We start from the raw sequence: 18,584 nt of genomic DNA, 5'->3' as shown, positions 1-18,584 counted from the left end.
TGCTCCACCATGGAACACCCTGTGCCAGGCAGAGCTGGCAAGGGGGGGCCCTGTTCCAGGCACATCCCCCTGCCACCCTCCCAGCCCTGAGGGGGGGGGGAGGGGGGAATATACCTACCATCTGCCTTGGGGTGCCAAAGGAAGCTGGCCCCTGCCTGGGCTCCAGGCTGGCACCCCACACCAGCCCAGGCTCAAGGGACATGGGGCGGCAAGAGCGGCACACGGGGCATTATTTAGCAATGTTCTTTTATTTCCAGTTTTAAGGTGAAAAGATGCCTTTAAATCTTCAATTAAATACTCCATAAAGAAAAAAAAAAAAGGCAAAAAAAAAATTATTTACAAATTCACGTGACCAGTAATTGAATCCTTGTTTTAATAATTACACATGCGGCTCATCACATCCGGCGCTCTATAAATACAGGGGACGCGGATGGGGGCCGCCCTGTCGCTTGCCCAATTGTGGCCTTAAACGTTTGGGAGGATGGGGGCTTTGGGAGGGAGGAGGGGACTCAGCCTGGCCCAGAGAGAAGGGGTCACCCCCCCTCCTCCCCGGCACCCTCCCCAGGTGTCAGAGCGGGAGCTGGGGGGGAATGATTTATATTTAAAATAAAAAACCATAGTGGGGGGGTCCAGGCAGTAATGGAGGAATAGAGAGAGGACAGGGGAGGGGGAGAAATCACGCTCCTGTCCCCAAACCAAATTTAATAAGTTTATATATATATAATCTCTCTATATTTCAGCAAGAAGTTGGGAGGAAGAAGGACAAGGGAGGGGAGGAGGGGAAAGTTATGTCCCCATCCTGCCCCCCCTCCCCATGACATGAGTCCAGGGGTGTTCTGGCCTGCTTCCAAAGACCCGGTGTGCCTGTGCTGAGAGAGGGGAGGGGAGGGACCCCGAGGGGACCCACCGCAATAGCCGCCTCCACCAGCATCCATTTATTATCATCGTGACAAACTAGTACAGGCCTTGCAAACAGAACAGGCATGTGGGGAAGAGGGAGAGGAGGAGAACTGAAAAGAGAGAGGGGGGCTGCAGGAGGCAGAGCAGGTCCCTCGGCCCTCGCATCAGCAAGTCCAGGGGGGCCACGGGTGGGAGGGGATGGAGTTGCTCCCAGTAGTGCCCCACTCTCTCTGCCCTCTTACTCCTCCTCCTCCTGGCTGCTCAGTTGTTGTCCGACTCATCCTCGGCTTCCCGGAGCCAGGTGAAAAAGGCTGTCACCGATTTGAGAGCCACCCCTTTGCCCTGCTGCTCAGCCGGATCCTTGCTGGACTCCCACTTGTAGAAAGCCTCCTCCTTGATGACATCCTCATCATAGAGGGCATCAAAGAACATCCGCAGCAGATCTAGGGGGAGACAAAAGAGGGACCCTTGCCACTGCCCAGCCACCGGCCACACTGCTGGGGTGGTAACATGCCTGCCACCCCCCTCCTCAGCCTGCCTGCCCCACAACACTCACTGGGAGGCTGGTCCAACTTCACCACCAAGGCTTGCAGAGCGTAGAGTGCCTGGAGCTCCTTCTGCTCATCCCGCAGGTACTTCTGCAGCAACTTGGCTTGGTTGCGGATCACTAGGGCATCCACGCGGTAGGGGTTCTCAACTGAGGGAGATGGGGCATGAGAGGGGGGTGGTGAGGGCAAGGGGACCCCCCCACCTCACCCTCATACTCACAGACAATGGCTGAGTGGCACACGGATGTCATCAGGGCCCTGATAAATGTGTTGGATGAGACCTGCTGCTCACTCAGGTTGGCCTAGAAGAGGGAGTGCAGAGGGGCTGTGAGGTGAGAAGAAGCTGGGAGGGAGCCCCTGGACGTGCCTGCGCTGCACCTCACCTCGATCCAGTCATATATTCTTTGGTTGTTCAGGTTCTCCTTCAGCAGTTTGTCCATTTGCTTGCACAGCTCCTCCGAGGTCAGCTCTTTGCAGCTCGGTGTGTCCGAGCTATCCCCCATTGTGTACTCCAATTTCTGGGGGAGCAGCAGAGATGAGCCATTAGTCAGGATGAAGAACACCACGTTCCCAGCAGCAGGACCCTCCAGGGTCCCCACAGGGCCTGTCTCTATCCCTCACCACCACTGAGCTCCTACCTGCTCTGTGATAAATTTGTTGACATCCTGGTCCTCAGGCAGGAATTCCTTCCAGCTCAGGCCCCCATCCCGCCACAGCTTGCCTGCGGTTTTCTGGCCCTACAGAACAAGTCAGCATCAGCACCCCATGCCCTCCATCTCCAGGGAGGGGGATACTGCAGCTTGGCCATGCCACCCCCATGACCCAGATGTGGCAAGGGGTTCCCCCTGTCATCTCCCCGGTGGCAGAGTAGTTCAGAGTCCCTGCCTGCCAACCTGCCCCCTAAGCACACTGCCAGTCCCCAAGGCAGCTACATGAGCCCCATGTACTTACCATGCCCTTGCACAACAAGCCCAGCACCTCTACCAGCAGCGTGGTAGCCTTCCCAATGGGCACCAGGGGCTTTGTTATCTCCCTGCAGGGCACAAGAGACCTGGTTGAGCTACCTCCCTCCAGGAACCTTCCTGGGACCCCATGGCAGCTCTGTGAAAGGGCAGAGCCCTCACCTGAACAGCTCCTCCATGGGGATGCCTTCTTCTTGTAAGATGGGGGTTATGAGCTCAGCCAGGTACAGCCAGATATGCGGGATGTCAATTTCCATGTCTTCTGCGATCTCCAGGATCTCCCGGAGCCTGCAGTGCAGAGGGAGGCCGTTGGAATCCAGCAGCCCTCCTGCCCCCGGCTGGGAGGGACCTCAGGAGGTCCCAGTCATGAGCCCTTCTCAGAGCAGAGCCAACCACATTCAAAACCCAGCAAATACCAGCTTGTGTCCAGGCTGCCCCAGCCCCTCACCCTTTGTAGTACTGCTCCTTGGAGAGCGTGCCCGCCTTCACCAGCTGGCACAGCAGGACCCCCATGTGCTCGCGGGAGATGGTGCTCCTCTCCAGCGTGGACTCGATACCGTTCTGCACGAAGATGTAGAGCGAGGAGGGGCTGCCCAGCTCCTGTACACACTGCAGGGCCTCCTGTGGGGAAAAAGGGGTCAGTGATGCCCCACAGCCAGCCCCAGCTCCCCTCTTCCTCATTCTAACCAGCAGGTCTATTGCCCACAGAAGTGAATGGCATGTTACAGAGGCCACCTGGTGCTGTGCCTGAACACCCCCTCCTCTCACCTTCATGTCATTGATGTGCAGGTATTCCTCTATGATCGCCTTGGATTTCTTCTCCAGCTCTTCTTCTGACAGCGCAGGCTTGGGAGATGCTGCAGGAGCTCCTGGCTCTTGCTTATCTGCAAGGTGAGAGCAAGGATGAGGCACCGGCTAGGCCCAGCAGAGCCCCTGGGAACAGCCAGATCCCCAAGACACCACTGCCCTCCTGCTCACTGGTCTCTCGGCTCCTGTCCCGTTCCTCCGACATGCTAGCAGCCTTGCGCACGGCCTCGGAGCCACCCTGCTTCTCCCGTTCTCGGCTCCTGTCCTCTGTCTCTTTGCTGAAGCTCCGCTTGGTGAGGGCAGACCTGTTCCTGTCTGCCCGCTCCCCCCGGTCAGGACGCTCCAGGTGGTCGCTGCCCTTCTCTGAACGTGACTCCCGTTCCCCTCTGTCCCCAGCCTTCTCTGACCTGTCGCGGCTGGAGCTGCTCCTGGGTGGAAGACAGACACAGCGTGAAGAGCCCATCACCACCCTCCTTGACGCCAGACTGCAGAGCTCTGCAAGGCAAGGCTATCCCACTCCAATCCCAGACCTTTCCAGGGCCTTTTCTAGCACCTGACCACCTGCAGGGGAGAACGCTTCTCCCTGTTTTATGCCCTTTGTCCCTTGGCACAGCTGAGGAGAGCCTGACCCCATCCTGACCACACCTTCCACCTGCAGCAGACTGTGGTCTTCCCCCTTTGCTTGCCATACCTCCCGAATAAACTCAACCCCAACTCTCCCTGGGGACACCTTGTAGTCCAGCCTACAGGGACTCCCTCCAGCCTGTTTGGTCCCAGGACCCCCAGACCAGACCAAGCACCCAGGTGTGGTCCCCAAGTGCCAAACAGGAGGAAGTCCAGGGTGGAGTCAGCCTTCTTTGCCACAGGGACTCACCACTGACTCTGAGCCCCCTGAAGGCCCCATCTTGCCACAGGGGATTATTCCAGCCCAGATGCCATGTACTGACCCACCACTGCCCAATTCCAGGGGTGCCGCCCCAGGCTGCAGACCAGCACAGCCATGGCAGGACTGGCCCCTCACCTCTGCACCACACGGCGGGACTCCAGGCTCTCTGCAGGGGTTGACTGCTGGAGTGCTGAGAAGCGGTTCAAGGTGCTTGTGGCTGGTCGTCCTGAATCAGATGCTGGGTGTGAAAACAGGGGAGTCTCAGAGTTCGGCACCTCCCCGGTACGGGATCCCCCCTCCCACACAGTGCCAGAGTTCCCAGCCAGCCCTCACGCCGTATACCTGAATCTGCAGGCTTTGCACCAGACCCTCCACTGCTGCCTTTGCCCCAGCTCAGCCGCCCGCCCGGCGCAAAGAGCTGATTGTTGGAGTCGATAGATCCAGGCTGCAGGTGGAGAGACAAGAGTCAGCTTTGAAACCCACACCAAGGCAGGATACAAGCCAGGCAGCCGCTGAGCTGCCACACCACACTCCCAGCCTCACCTTGGTAATCTTTGTTAACCGGCTTGTGTCAATGGGCCGGTTGCCCTTGCTGATGGGCACAGTATTCCAGCCATCATCTGCAACCAAGCTCCCGCGCCCACCTGGGTACAAGGGGGACAGATATAAGGCACAGTTCGAGCGGTGCCCAGTGGGTTCAATCCAGCCCTGGCAGCCCCAGCTGCCTCCAAACCCAGGCACTCACTGCTGGAGGATGGTCCAGGGGGACCTCTCCTCTTGTCCTTCGACATGAGCTGCTGCACTTTGATGTGTTCCCGATGCTCCTCCATCTCTGCCTCCTTGTGGATCTGGTCAATGGTTTTAGGGCCCTGGTCTCCTCGCCGCGGCACCCAGCTATTCTGCAGAGGGCAGGGAAGGAAGGAAGAGGGCACTGAGCTGGCTGGAGGATGGAGTCGGAGACATTCCCCCATCCTAGCCATCCCACCCTCAAAGCCTCAGGCTGCTCTCCTGCCTCGGCTATCACAGCTCCCCACATTCTGTGGCAGCTTTTGGCACAAAAGGGCTCATTTTCTGGAGCCCTCTGTATTAAACAGCTGCAGTTACTTTACGCCCACTAACACTACCATGCTAACCAAGACCTGGGGGGCTAGCATAGTGTCTTTGGGGCTGGACACAGCTTACATATCCACCTCTCCCCTCCCAGTGATGCATGGACTACTGGCACTCAAGAGGACACTGGCCAACAGCTCCATGGGAACAAGCAGGGGACAGAGGACAGTTCCCAAGCAATAGCAGGCCACATGCCTTACCCGTCTGAGGTCAATCACATCCTGCAGCATGAAACGGATTCGGGATGATGTCTTCTTTTCTTTGATGATCTTCTCCATCTGATTGAAGTACTGGTCCATTCTGGGCTATAGAGGGATAGAGTCATGGTCACATCCTTCCCAAAAGCAAGAGCAGAGCACATAAGACAGTGCAGGACAAGCAGTACCTTGGCCTTCTCAAAGTCCAAGTCCTTGCCAATGGTGGTAAGCAGGCGACAAAGGCACTCAAGAGACTCCTCGTCATGGTTTTTGAGCAGCTTCACCACGCAGTCATGCATGATGGCCTCCGTCAACATCTTTAGTTTGAAGAGCTCCCCGATGAACTTGATGTTGCCCAGGGATCGCCGGCGGGCCTTGTCCCGCGCCTCCTCCAGCTCATCCTTCATGCGCGCCTTCTCTTCGGGCTGCAGGGAAGGTACAGCAGGGCTGCTCAGAGCCCAGAGCTGCCCTGAGAACACCCTTACCAGCCCTCAGCCATAGGCTCCCACCACAACTCACAGCACTGGCATCGTCCATCTCCTTTTGCCGCTTCTCAAAGATCTCATCATCGTCCTTGTCCTTCTCAAACTCTTTCTGGCAGCGGTTGAGCAGCAGCTTGCGGAAATTCACAGTTACCGTGGGCTTGTCTGTTGTGGGCACTTTGAGCTGTAGGGAGAGTTACAAGCCAGGTGAGGAGCATGAGTCGTGTCTCCCACGAAAGCTGGCCAGCTAAAAGGCACAGGCACTGTTCAAACCAGGAAACAGCCATGCTACACCCTATACCTTACACCTGACACAATTCTGGATGCGGTCCTCCATCCCACCTCACACAGAAGGGCCCGCAGCCTGCTGAGCTCAGCCAAGGCACCCACACAAACCCCTGCCAGCTCAGACTCCCCAGCTCCTGCTCACCCCCATAAGGCAACGGCACATGTTAGCATAGGCAACAGAGAAGTTTGGCTCCGAGATGGCCTTCTCGAAGACGAGGTCGATAACACCCTTGAGCCGCTCCTCCGTATCGATGGACAACTCCATCACCTGCTTCATCAACTGCTGGAACATCTGGGGTGTCAGCTTGTTGAGGATGCTGCGGACGCGGCGGAGCAGTTCCTGCATGGACGGCAGGGTCAGCGAGAGCCAGGCACATTCCCCCCTCTGCATTCCCACCACCCGCCCCAGCTCCCACCTGTGTCTTGATGTTCTCAGGATCCTCCTCCTCTGAAGCACGCTTGCTGCTGGGTTTCCAGGCCCTCTCAGCCTTGTTCAGCTTAACATCCTCATTGAGGGCCACAGTGGCAATGATTTTGCGGGGCTCCTTCCTCTGGCTTTGCTGGGAGCGGCGAGGACCCAACCCTGAGGGCTGGCACAGGGAAAACAAACTCAGCTCTTTCCTCTGGGACAGCCAAGACAGTTCCCAGGGTGTCCCCATCTGCCAGCTCAGATCCTCAGCTCCATCATGAACATCAGTGGCCCAGACACAGCGGCTCAAAGGCTTGATCATCACAGAGAGGTGGAGGGGCACAGCAAGAGTGAAAAGAAGAAATACTCACCAGGCCCCGATTGCCCATGACGGGCCGGCCAAGGTTGGCGAAGGAGGGGGTGAAGTCAGGGCTGCAGTTCATACCACTGAGGCGGATGGGGTCAAGCGCCCGCAGTGGGGTCTTGTTGGCCTGCAAAGGTACACAGGGCTGAGGATGCCCGGGGGGCAGAGGAGCGGGATGGATCCATCCCCCAGCCTCAGCGCCGGGACAAAGAACTGGAAAGAAGGCCCCAGAGGTGCCCCCACAAACCAACCCCCAAGCTCAAGGCTTGTTGCAGATGCTGCAACAGGACCCCAAGCACAGCAGGCAAGTCCCTGCCCTGCCTTGACAAGACACAACAGGATCCAGACCCCCACCTGGCCACCACCCACGCTTCCCCTATTTCCAGGGCCGCACCAACCTTGTCCAGCACCACGTCTGTGATCTGGGGCAGCCCCTCAGGTTTCTGCATGCTGGCGAAGATGAACTGGAACCCCAGCAGGAACTCCCGGTCATAGCGCTTCTTCTCCTCAGGGTTCAGTGGCTTCCATTGCTCTGCAGTGGGGAGAAAGAGGCCTTGATGTGGCCTGTCCCATATCTTCCACGCTGAGCTAAGTCCAAGCCCTCCCAAGGGCCAGCAAGATGGGATGTAAACAACTACAAGGCTGCCCCAGCCTGGTATGCCATGAGCACGACACTGCTTACTTGCTGGAGGCTGATGCCACCAGCTCCCTGTCTTCTCCCAGGACCCTCACACTGCGGCCTCTGTTTCCCACCCCATGCCAGGCTCAGGGACAAGATGGGAGGGGAGCGTGAGGCTTAGGACAGCTGGACCACGTAACCTCCACCATCCCCACCACTGAGTGCAGTGGCAGAGGCTCCCACCAGAGGCCCTGGGCCAAGGCACTGCTCACCTTCCTTGTAGCGGTACTTCTGATCAGCAGCCTTGCCCTTCTCTGGGGCCAGCTTGTCCTCCTTCTCCTCCCACGTCTCCTCAGAGTCTTCCTGTGGACGGGCAGGGGCCATGTCCTCCGCTTCACGGGCAGGAGTGGACGCGGGGGGTTTGTTCTCTGTCTCTGAGGCACTGTCACTGATCTGAGACTGCATCAGGAGGAACAGCGGTCACCCGGCGTGAGCCTGGTCCTGCCCCCTTCACCACACACCCAGGGGTCCAAGTCCCCCCTCAGATCCTCATTACCATCATGATGCATCAGTGGCCCAGACACGATGGCACAAAGCAGAGTTCATCACAGGAGGAGACGGGACACACGGTAACTCCCAGACACCCCTGGCACACTCACCTCTTTAAAGGCATCCAGCAAATCACCTACTGCCTCCTTCTTGTTCAGCTCCTTCATCCGCCGCTTCTTCTTTGGCACCGACACGGCGACTGGGAGGAGAGGCAAGGAGATGAAGGACAGGGACCCTCCCAGTCCCCAGGGTACCCTGACACCAGTTCAGGGTCACCAGCAACGACCCAGTAACACCAGGTCAGCTTCAGGATGGGCCTGCTGGGAGCCATGAGGATGTGGTCCTGCCCCCATCACAGCCCCCATCACCCAAACACGCCATGTACCCACCTGGGCATCTGCAGCCCTGTGGATCCTACACATAGCCCACCGAGGCACCCTGCTGCCCAGAAAACACCCCATATAGACACACCTCACACCTCTCCCCATCTGACTGCTGCACCCCAATTTACCATGTGCCTCCTCACCCCATTCGCATCTCTTCCATAGCACAGTGCTCCCCATTCTCTTCAGGGCATCCCTGCAACACCCACATCCCTCTGCAGGGCAGCCCTTAGGGGGACATCCCCATACAGACCTCTGCCCCCATATACACTCCCCTCCCCGGCACCCCTATACAGCACCCTATACAGAGGCGCTCCCCAGAAGTACATCTGCTCCCAGACCATCCTCCTATAGCCCCCCTATATCCCTGCAGAGTGTGCTCCATATGAACACATCCTGTGCACCCATCTCCCCCATCCTCCCACTGGCACTTCTATGTAATCCCCATACTCATATGCAGAGTGCTTAAAAAAATTAATATGTATCTTTGCCCCAGCACACCCCCAGGGCACGTCACTCTCCTCAATCGCACCTATGTACTTGGATACCCCTACACAAAGCGCCCCACACAGCTACAGCTCTGCATCCCGCCTGCACCTCGCTGTGTCCCTGAACAGTTAGGCACAGCTCTCAGATACTACCCCAATACACCTGCCCTCCACCAGCACAGAAGGTATCACATAAACAAACTTCCCCCATGGCACCCCATTCCCCAGGACACAGCACACCCCCCCCCTCTGTACATACCACATACTCCTGCATGTGGATGCACTCCCCCATTTTGCCATCCATGGGCATCTTGCAGCCACCCCCCAGCACCCCACACTCGCACATCCTGGGTCACCTAACCCCATCCTCCTTTCCCATGCCTAGCACCGCATCTGGGTGACCCCCATACATCACCCAACACCCCAGCCCAGAATCCAAACCTTGCGTGGTCGCCTCCAAGGTCTGCGAAGGGGCAGGGGCCGGGCTCGAGCTCCGCTCCTGAGCCTCACCAGGGCCTTCACTCTCCTCCTCCTCCTCCTCTGCCGGGGGTGAGGCAGGGGTGCCAGGTTGGGCCGGCTCCTCAGGCTCTGAGATGGGGCTGACATCCGACTCAGGCTGCTCCTCGCTTGGCTCTGCTTTGCCAGTGCCCTCCATCCCATTGAGTACAGGCAGCTCTTCAGGCTGGGCAATGGGGGAGTCCAGGGTGGGCGCAGGCCCCGGCACAGGCACTGGCGCTGGCTGGCACACAGATGCCTCAGGGACCGGCTCGGGCACCTCCTCCAAGACCCCATTGGCCTCAGCAGCGGGCTCGGGGCAGGGCTCTTCCCGGGGCGGCGGGGGGCTGGGGGAGGCAGGTTTGGCGGGCGCTTCAGGGGCCTGCAGTATGATGGGTGGTGGCGACGGCGTGGCCGGCACCAGGGGCACCGCTGGCATTGGGGGGACAACAGGTGCCAGTGGTGCCTCAGTGGGCACAGGCGCCTGTGGGGTGGGTTCTGGGAGGGGAATGGCAACCTCCTCCTCCTCCTCCTCTACAGCCACTGTGTCCATGTCGGGCGCGGGCACTAGGGGCAGCTCCACAGCCCCTGGCACTGTAGTGATGGCGCTAAACGTCTTGTGCGGGTCGGGCGGCGCCTCGCCCAGCTCCACTTTAGTGTCCGCGTCCATGGGGGGCTCCATTGGCACCAGCGTCATGGCCGAGAGCACCACAGGCTCCACCTCGGGGATGAGAGGAGGGGGAGGTGACGGGGACGCCGACTTGCTGGGCTCCAGGGAGATGGGCTTGCTCACCACCAGCGCAGGCTTTGGACGGTCATCTGCAAAGTAGATGGCATTACCGAGGGGCTCCCCAAAGCCCCCTCACCCAGCACACCACCCCCTGAGCCCTCTGTCTGCAGGAGAGGTAGGGACATATGTGCCAACCCCCACTGTAAACAGGTGATGGGCAACAGGCATCCTCCAGTGCCCATACAAAGGCTGGGATGAACAGTCAGCCCCCATAAATTCTCCTGGACCAAACATGGGGACACCAGTCCTTAGGTATGTAGGGAATGCGTTTGAACCCACAAGCGCCAGGTGAGCTGCGGAATGGCAGGGCTGGCATCTTGCACCCTGCAGCATCAACATCAGGGATCCTGGAAGCACCCTGTGAAGGCGCTTACCTGGCCGGACAATAACTGCTACATGGGGGGTCTCTCCGTTGGCCTGGGGCTCCAAACCGCTTCCAGCCTGGGGGGCAGAAAGAGGGAGTTCAGCAGGGCCCTGTGAACATCCCACCATCCCACGCAGGGAGGCCCCTTTACCTGCGGAGGGGTGGGAGTGGATGAGGTCCTTGCTCCGGACATGATTTCTTCAGTGATGTCTTTGCCGCCTTGGTTGGGGTCTCGTATCCGGATCTTTGCATGGGTCAGGGCAGAGAGAGGAAAGCTGTTAGCAGGGTGGGGGACACAGCACATGGGCCACCCCCTTTTCCTGGGCCAGACAGCAGCAGAACACCCCCTTCTCTGAAGGGAGAGGCAAGTGAGGCTCATGCACTGCTGTGCCTGCCGTGGCCACATGCAGCTTGGGTACCAGCCTGTCCTGATGCCTTGCAAGCTATCATGCCAGGCAGCCAGAGTCAGCACCATGTCCCCAGGTCAGTGCCCATCCCCAGGGGTCAGGGGATCCCAAGGAATCACCATGCTGGCACAGGAGCTGTGGAGACCCCTCCCTGCCTGAGGGACAGCACAAGGGACCGGCCTTGGCACTGGGAAGTCATGGCAAGCTCCATGCCACCCCAGCACAGCACATATGCCTGCAGGCTCGCTGGCCACATGCCTGCCATGGGTGCAGCAGGAGCCACGGAGCACCCTGCTCAGAGGAGGAAGTGGGGAGGACAAGTGGGTTCAGGACTCTGAGGGGGGCACAATGCAGCCAGATGCCTTGTTCTTCCCATCCCCCTCATGACCTGCTCCCACGACAGCAAGCACAGAGCCCGACGGGCACTGAGGGCCCTCTGCTGAGGAAATGCAATCACCTCCCCCCCGCAGCAGCACCCCTTGCCCCGGTGCAGGGCCATGCCGCAGCCGTCTCCCTGCTATAAATAGGTCCCACACGAGGCCTCCAAGTGCCGGCATCTCCCGGAGCAGACAGCAGTTGGCAGCCACGGCACCCCCACCCCTCACGAGCCATGACTCAGCACAACGCTGCCGGCCAGGACAGCCAAGGTCGCTGGGCTGGCACCCACTGTGCCCCCCAGCCCATCACCGAGCCCCTCGGCTCAGGCTGCACAGCCCCACATGGCCCCCCTTCCCTGGCGTGTTGCACCACAACCCATCCTGCACACTGCAGGCACCCAGGGCTGGCACCATCCCCTCCCACACGCCAGCCCCCCCCCCCCCCCCAGTGCCTGGAGGGAGATGGCTCCTTACCGTTTTGCGCTCTCGTTTTGTGGGGATCGGTGGCTGCTGGCTCACAATGACCTGTGCAGCAGGGACCCCTGCTGGGAACTGCTGCACCCCCTGCGCCGGGTAATAAGCACCCGCTGGAGGAGAGGAGAGAGCGTCAGACTGGCCAACCCAGATCCTGCACGTCCGTCCAGGGGACCCCCTGATCCCCCAAACACAGGGGTCTGTCAGGAGCCCGGGGAGCCTGTGCTGCTCTGCACCGAACCCCCATCGCATCCGGCCTGGATTGTCTCAACCCGCCTGACAGGCCTGACCAAATTCCTTCCCCGTGAAGCAGAGCGTCCCCGCGCCATCCCCACACCCAGCCAGGCCCCGCGGGCACCCGCCGTGCCCACCAGCTCCACGCCATCGGTGGCCTCAGAGGGACGTTCAGCCATGCCAGGTACGGGTGTCACGGCTCCACAGGCAGCCGCCTTCCTGCCGGCACCCTTATCTTCCCAGGGCCGGCACCAGCCCCAGGGCGGCACCAGGCAGCCCGGTCCGCACCCTCCATTCACACCCAGGCTGAGAGGCTCCAGATCCCTGCACAGCCTGAGCCCCCGGCAAGCCCAGCCCAGAGGAGGGAGCCGTGCTGGGGGCCAGAGGCAGAGCTGGACTCCATCCAGGGCTGGCACAGCCCCGAGAGGTGCTTTGCTCCTCCCAGGGCATCCGAAAGCATCACCCCAGAGTGGTGCCATGAGGATCTGGGACAGGCACAGCTGGGTACGGGCCCCAGTCCCCTCCGGCTCCAGCACCTTCACAGCTGCACCAAGCCTTGAACTTGCCCATGGTGCTCTGGTGACTGCCCTGTCCCCAAGCCACTGACCCCTCTGCTCTGCCCTGCAGGGACCCAGGGCCACCGGACGAGCCTTGCAATCTGGGATGTGCCACAGAGGGAGACCATGAGCTGCCCAGCCCTCAGCACCAGAAAGGCCAGCCCATCTCGCCCATCGAGGGGCACACCATGCCAGGCCACTCATACAGTCTTGTGGGCAAGGGGCACACTGCTGCCAGCTTCCCTAGGAACAGCCAGAGGCCCAAAGTAGAGGCAGAGGACAAACCCATCCCAGGAACCCACGCAGACAGCGAAAGGGATGCCCCAGCACTGGGCACAAAGAAGCAGCTCAGCATACAGGAGCTGGTCACTGCTGGGCGCCATCTCCTTCCTCCAAGGGGCTGGGTGGGCCCCAGCACAGAAGGGAAGGAAGGAGGAAGGACAGCACGTACCTGGCTCAAGAGAAGCCCATCTCTGCCTGGTTTATGCTTTGCTGCTAGGTCGGAGGCCTCGGCTCACATTTCTGTGTCTGCCGGGCCTCCCAGGACCAAGCCTAAATATAGTCACAGCCCAGGTGGCCATATGCAAGTGGGGGGAAGAAGCGGGAAGCTGCTCACACCACTGCTCCCCAGAGCAGGGAGAGAGCAGGCATGGAGTGGCCCCGGCACTCCAAGCTCAGCTCCTTAGGGAGCAGGCTGCTGAGGGGTGCCACCAACCCTAAACTGCTCACCTTGATGGTGAGCAAGGGGGAACAGGGGATAAAGTCTGCCCCAGCCCTCCGCCAGGAGGGTTAAACATTAAATAGCCCTGATTTGGAAAAGAACGGGAGTGGCTGGACCAGTGGGACATGATGTGCAGCCCTCAGTGCTGCTGAGACATTGGCAACACCCCTGCCCCACAAAACAGCCTGTAATGGAGTCACTGAGACAGCCCCTGCAAGCTGGCAAAGGGACCCACAATCAGCTCCTGAGTGCAGGCAGCTGCAGGGAGGCCAGAGGCAGGGGAACACAAAAAAGGATGGAGTGTAGGGGCTGGAAGAGCATCAGGGAGCAGAACAACACCCCTATCTGTACCGTAAGTCCCGAACTCTGTGGGGCTGGCTCCAGGGTAAAAACTAGGGGCACCAGGCTGGACCGGGTACTGTTGGGTTGGGACGACGTATGTAGAGCGACCCTGCAATGGGGGTAAAGAAAGGTCAGTTACCCTTCCTGCAGAACACAAACATATCCCCCAAAACACTGACGTGCCCCAAAACCTGCCTGTGAACCAGCTGGGTGCCAGGGCAGGGAGCAGCATGCACGCAAAGTGGGCCCAGAAGCCTCAAAGGGCTGGCAGGGAGAGGGACCAGCACCAGTTCTTGCCTCTCTACAGAGCTGGGCAACACCCCACTCAAATCAATGGGTGCTCAAGGCAGCCAGGGGGAACCCACTGCACCCTCCCAAACCAGACCACAGCTCCAACCCTGCCCACCCTAGCCCCCTCCTGCATAGCCCAGGGTACGGCCCTCACCTGTCCAGGAATGTAATAGGCTCCTTGGGAAGGTGTGTAGGATATCTGGGAGGGTATCATCATCACCTGGGAAGCAGCCGGATACACATGGGCAGGGGGACCGGGCCGGGCCGTTGTGTTACTCTGCACACGGGACGCGCTAGCGGGAGGCTGCGCCCTGTTCTGGTAGAAATGCTTGGGGAGAGATGGGGCACGGCATCAGGTGGAGCACAGCACCTCTACCCAGCACCCCCATGCGCAGGGGGACACTTCCCACCGCGATGCAGCTCCCCCATTCCCACACACACCCCCCCCCAAGATGCCCCACAGTCCCCCGGCACCATCCTGTCCCCACACACCTGCGGAACCGCCTGGGTCCATGCGACCCAGCTCATGCCCTGCGCAGCGCCCTCCCAGCCCACCGGGGCCGGCAGCTCCAGCACCCGGAGCCGGACACAGCCGCACGCAGCCTGGCAGCGGTGGGTCCCAGCGTGCCTCGCACCAGCTCCCGGCGCTCGCACTGAATGCTGGGACCTGTAGTCCCACAGTGCCAAGCCAGAGCTGGACAGCCAGGGAGCATGGAGCCAGCTATTCCCCAGTGGCTTGTACTGTTCATCCCGACCCAGCTTCTTTGCCGGGCAGGAGCATCCCCGGGAGAAGCAGCTCAAGCCCGGCAGCAAGTGGGCAAGGAAGGGTCCTCACACACACCCTGGGGCAAGGAGAAAGCGTTACCTGAAGAGACCTGAATCCTCCCTGTTAGCAAGCGCGCACAGAGGGAAAAGGGGAAAGAGACAGAGAGGAGTTACCCACGCTGGGAAGGGGTTTGGACACAGGGTGGCTGGCAGAAGAGGGGGCAGGAGGCTGGAAAACCCTTTGCCCAGTGCCCCCATCCCAAATCCACCAGGGTCCCCTATAGGGACCTCACAAGGGGCAGGGAAGAGTTTGGGGGGCTCCCAGCTGGCACAGCCAAGGATGTCACCAGATCTGTCCCCAGCAGCTCCTCTACACAAGAGGGCTGATGGAGGTCCAGAGCTTTGCACAGCATTGCAGGGCCCTGGGAGACACCCCCAAAGTAGGGAGAAAGAAGAGGATGAGGAAAGGCACAGGCAGAAGCAGCACCCTGGGCCAGGATTAGCACAGGCACAGCCACATGCTGCAGGCTTCATGCAAGGAGAAAACTGGGGAGACACTGCATGGAAACCCCCCCAAAGTCAAGTAGGTGTCCCCCACTTTCCCCAGACCAGCCTGTCCCTCAGCTCTCAGGTCCCCATGTGCTACCCAGCCCCTTCGTGCCCAGGGTGGGTGTTTCTGTGCAGTGTCAGGGCAGGGTGCTCAGCATGCAGGCTGGGGGATGCGGGTTAGTACCTGCTGGTGAATAGCCCGAGGCCCTGCTGGAAACTGAGAGAGGAGGAGAGGGAGGTTTGGGGCAGGGGAGGAAGGAGAGAAGAGCAGTCACTCGGTGGGCAACCCCGGACAGAAGTGTTTGCCCCCCCACCCCAGGGCCAGGAGGTTCCCGGGCAGCGGCTGTGGTCCATCCGGATAGGATCGCGGGCGCGCTCACCCTCGCAGGCGCATGCCAGTCCCAGGGGAACCACGGAGCTCCTGGCACCCACAGGCACCACACAGTGGGGGCTACTTGGCCAGGAAACTGAAAGCTGCTGGATTTCCCCATCCAACCCAGGGCAAAGCCCTTACCTGGCGTGGCTGAGAAGGCGTATTCATTTGTGAGGCCGGTGCCGGGTTAAAAACCACAGGTGCCGTCTGACCGGGTGGGAATGTCGGCTGGAGGGAGGCAGGGAGGGAAGGAGATGGCACCGCCACCCCCACTCACACTGGTGAGGGCAAAGCTGGGTCCCCCCCACCCCGAAAGACCCAGTTACCTGCGGCAATCCGGGAGAAGGGGCAGGGTGCGGGGCTGTCGGGGCTCCTCCTGTGGGCTGTGGAGCTTTGTTCATTTCATGGGGTTGTGCATAAGGATCCCCTCGCTATCTGAGGGGAGAGGGACAATGGGCATAAGCCAGAGGAGATGGGAGCACCCGAGGTTTGTGTCTACTGTCTATGTCAGCCCTGAAAAAAGGGCATCTCCAGAACCACCAGTGTAAAGCCAAGCACCAGCCTTACCCCATGGACAGCATCCTATCAAGGCACAGACCCCCAGCCACCCCTTCCTGCCCTGCTGCGGCACAGATGGGCACTGCCAGGCCACCCAGACAGGGCAGGTCCCCACACCCTGCAGAGCAGAGCCCCCCATTGTGCCCTGAACCCATGCCTACTGTCAGGACTGATTCCCTGAGGTGACTCTGCAGAGGCTGGCTGGACACCCTGCACAAGCAGACACCAATGCCCATGACCTGCCAACAGCACCCAGGCCACCGCCAGCTCCGGGGGGCTGGGTGGGCCGGCGGCACCCCAGCGTCAGCTGTGCCAGCTCCACCCCAGCTGACCTACTAAGCGCTTCCCCTGGCCAGTCAAACCTGTTCCTGCCAGTGGTGCCGGGTCCCGGCGCACACCGCAAACGCCTACAGGGGAGGGAGGGCAGGGAGCAGGTCCTGTGTCCCTCCATGCTGCCGACGCTCCTGCCTGCTGCCCTGCCCGGGGCAGCCCGCGGACAACCCCCACCGCCGGCACCCTCCAGCTGTCCCAGGAGGGACTTGGCAGCCGGTGCTGCTCTCCCCGCCCCAGGGCAAAGGCCGTCGGGCAGAAAAAAAGAGGCGGTGCCCCCCACCCTGCTCCATGCTGGGGTCCCCCGCACCCTATGGCACCCGGTGAGCCCGCGGCCAGCCAGCACACGCAAGGCAGCAGCCTCCTGTAATCCGAGCGCAGCCGCGTCAGCACCGCCGGCCCCCGGCCCGCCGCGGGCACCACCAGGCACGTCCAGCCCACACCAGGCCATGCCAGCACTGACGGGCCACGGGTTGCCCTGACCCCCGGGGCTGCACCCCGGCATGGCAGGGTGACACCCCGTCATGGGGGCTCCCCCAGTCACAACCCAGCAGACATGGGTCCTATTGGAGTTTGAGGAGGTGGCAGAAGCTGGGCTGCACCCCACCAGGGCTCCTTCCAGCCCCCTATTCACCAGGGAAGCTATCCAGTACCTGGGACGCCTTAGCACAGCCTGGGCACCACTCACCCCAGAAAGCGGATTAGGGGTGTCACACAGAGAATGGGGAAACCCGAGGACATCCCCGGCCTCCCCAGCCCACACTGCCGGCACAACCGGGAGCGAGCAGCATACTCACCCCCCCGCGGGAAAAACCTGGGCCGGCTGAGCGGGCCTGCAGAGACCGTTCATCCGACTGACTGGGAGAGAGAAGGGAGGGGAGAGAGATCAGCCCGAGCCCGCCGCAGAGAGCCCCCCCCCGTGCCCGTCAATGCCCCGGCCGGCCTGGGGTGAGACAGGTCCCGACCCGGGAAGAGGAACTACCAAACGGATGGGAGGGTGACAACGGGAGGAGCCGCCGCAGCCGCTGCCTCCCCCGCGCAGGTACAGGCCAGGCCTTGGCCTGCGCTGGGCCAGCAGTTGGGGCGGCAGTTCCCTGCCCGAGGCCGGGCCCTGGGGACCAGAGGCAGACAGGCCCAGTGCAAGTGACGACCAGGACATGGAGACCGGGTTCCACAACGGAGGGGCTCAGCCGCAGGGCGCCCGGGGGAGGGAGCGGGTGTCCTCGGCGGCGGGGCCGGGCCAGGCCGCAGCGCTGGCCCGGGAGCAGACAGGCCTGAGCCCGACCTCGCCCCCAGGCCGAGGCGGCGGCCCCACATCGGGGCTGTGGGCAGGCCCAAGGAGGCGCCGGCACCATCTTGGCGACACAGAAGAAGGGGGAAAGGCCGCGGCGGGGGGGCCGGCGGGGCGCGGCGCGGGCCCCGGTGCGGCATCCGGCGGCCCCGCTCCCCCCCGCGGCGGCGGCGGCCTCTGCCAAGGACACGTGTCACTGCCGGCCGCAGCCATGGCCCGCGGCCCCGCCGGCAGCGGCACGGGCGGGCGCGGCGGGGGCGGCAGGGCACGCACCACGTGCGGCGGCGGGCCTAGGCGGACGCGGCGGTGGGAGCACGTGCGAGGCGGCGGGGCGCACCGGCCGGCACGTGGGGGCGCAGCAAGCGCCGCGCGGGACCGCCGGGCCGGGCCGGGCCGAGCTGCGAACGGGAGCTGAACGGGGCAGGGCAGGGGCGGGGGGAGGGGGCAGCCGGCGGCGGCGGGGCGGCGCCCACGTGGTGGTGGTGGTGGTGGTGGCGGCGGCGCGGCGGGGCCCGACGGCGCGCAGCCCGGGGCGGCGGCGCGCGGCCCGGTACCGGTACCCCCCTCCCCTCCGCCCCCCCGCGGCGCGCGCCCGCCCCGCCCCCGCCCGTTACCTTCAGTCTCCTTCAGCGCGCGCGGCCCGACGCAGCCGCAGCGCAGCGCAGCACGACCAT

At 61.8% G+C, this 18,584-nt stretch overlaps 1 protein-coding gene and 2 non-coding genes across 10 annotated transcripts; all 3 read right to left on the bottom strand.

The window, feature by feature from the left end:
* Positions 1-356: 356 nt before the first annotated feature.
* EIF4G1 (eukaryotic translation initiation factor 4 gamma 1) lies at positions 357-18,584 on the bottom strand. 8 transcript variants are annotated; one of them, XM_057400365.1, is made up of 35 exons: positions 18,525-18,584; positions 17,417-17,477; positions 16,058-16,166; positions 15,873-15,959; positions 15,543-15,575; positions 14,910-14,930; positions 14,199-14,372; positions 13,763-13,862; positions 11,900-12,012; positions 10,793-10,885; positions 10,652-10,718; positions 9,434-10,306; positions 8,232-8,320; positions 7,845-8,031; positions 7,352-7,485; positions 6,961-7,098; positions 6,597-6,770; positions 6,323-6,520; positions 5,930-6,076; positions 5,599-5,835; positions 5,414-5,518; positions 4,849-5,002; positions 4,647-4,747; positions 4,446-4,548; positions 4,239-4,341; positions 3,389-3,645; positions 3,179-3,294; positions 2,859-3,031; positions 2,573-2,698; positions 2,400-2,481; positions 2,087-2,185; positions 1,832-1,966; positions 1,669-1,750; positions 1,457-1,597; positions 357-1,343 (listed from the first exon to the last, which is right to left on the bottom strand). In XM_057400365.1, exons 3-35 carry the CDS (start codon positions 16,130-16,132, stop codon positions 1,162-1,164), a joined length of 4,899 nt encoding a protein of 1,632 aa, XP_057256348.1. In that variant the 5' UTR covers positions 16,133-16,166; positions 17,417-17,477; positions 18,525-18,584; the 3' UTR covers positions 357-1,161. The 8 variants fall into 8 exon arrangements, with proteins under 8 accessions (XP_057256348.1, XP_057256349.1, XP_057256350.1 ...); XM_057400366.1 differs by having other exon boundaries at positions 4,239-4,329; XM_057400367.1 differs by having other exon boundaries at positions 6,961-7,080.
* On the bottom strand, positions 6,844-6,919 carry LOC130594531 (small nucleolar RNA SNORD66). The gene has a single exon (XR_008971111.1). It is a non-coding gene; the product is annotated as a small nucleolar RNA SNORD66 (small nucleolar RNA).
* On the bottom strand, positions 8,110-8,186 carry LOC130594530 (small nucleolar RNA SNORD66). Its single transcript, XR_008971110.1, has one exon. It is a non-coding gene; the product is annotated as a small nucleolar RNA SNORD66 (small nucleolar RNA).

The sequence above is a fragment of the Pezoporus wallicus genome, unplaced genomic scaffold, assembly GCF_028554395.1.
Source record: "Pezoporus wallicus isolate ANWC-B61680 ecotype Strahan unplaced genomic scaffold, APGP_CSIRO_Pwel_v1 contig_6897, whole genome shotgun sequence".
In the NCBI taxonomy this organism is placed as follows: domain Eukaryota; kingdom Metazoa; phylum Chordata; class Aves; order Psittaciformes; family Psittacidae; genus Pezoporus; species Pezoporus wallicus.
This window is presented reverse-complemented; position numbering and strand designations above follow the sequence as displayed.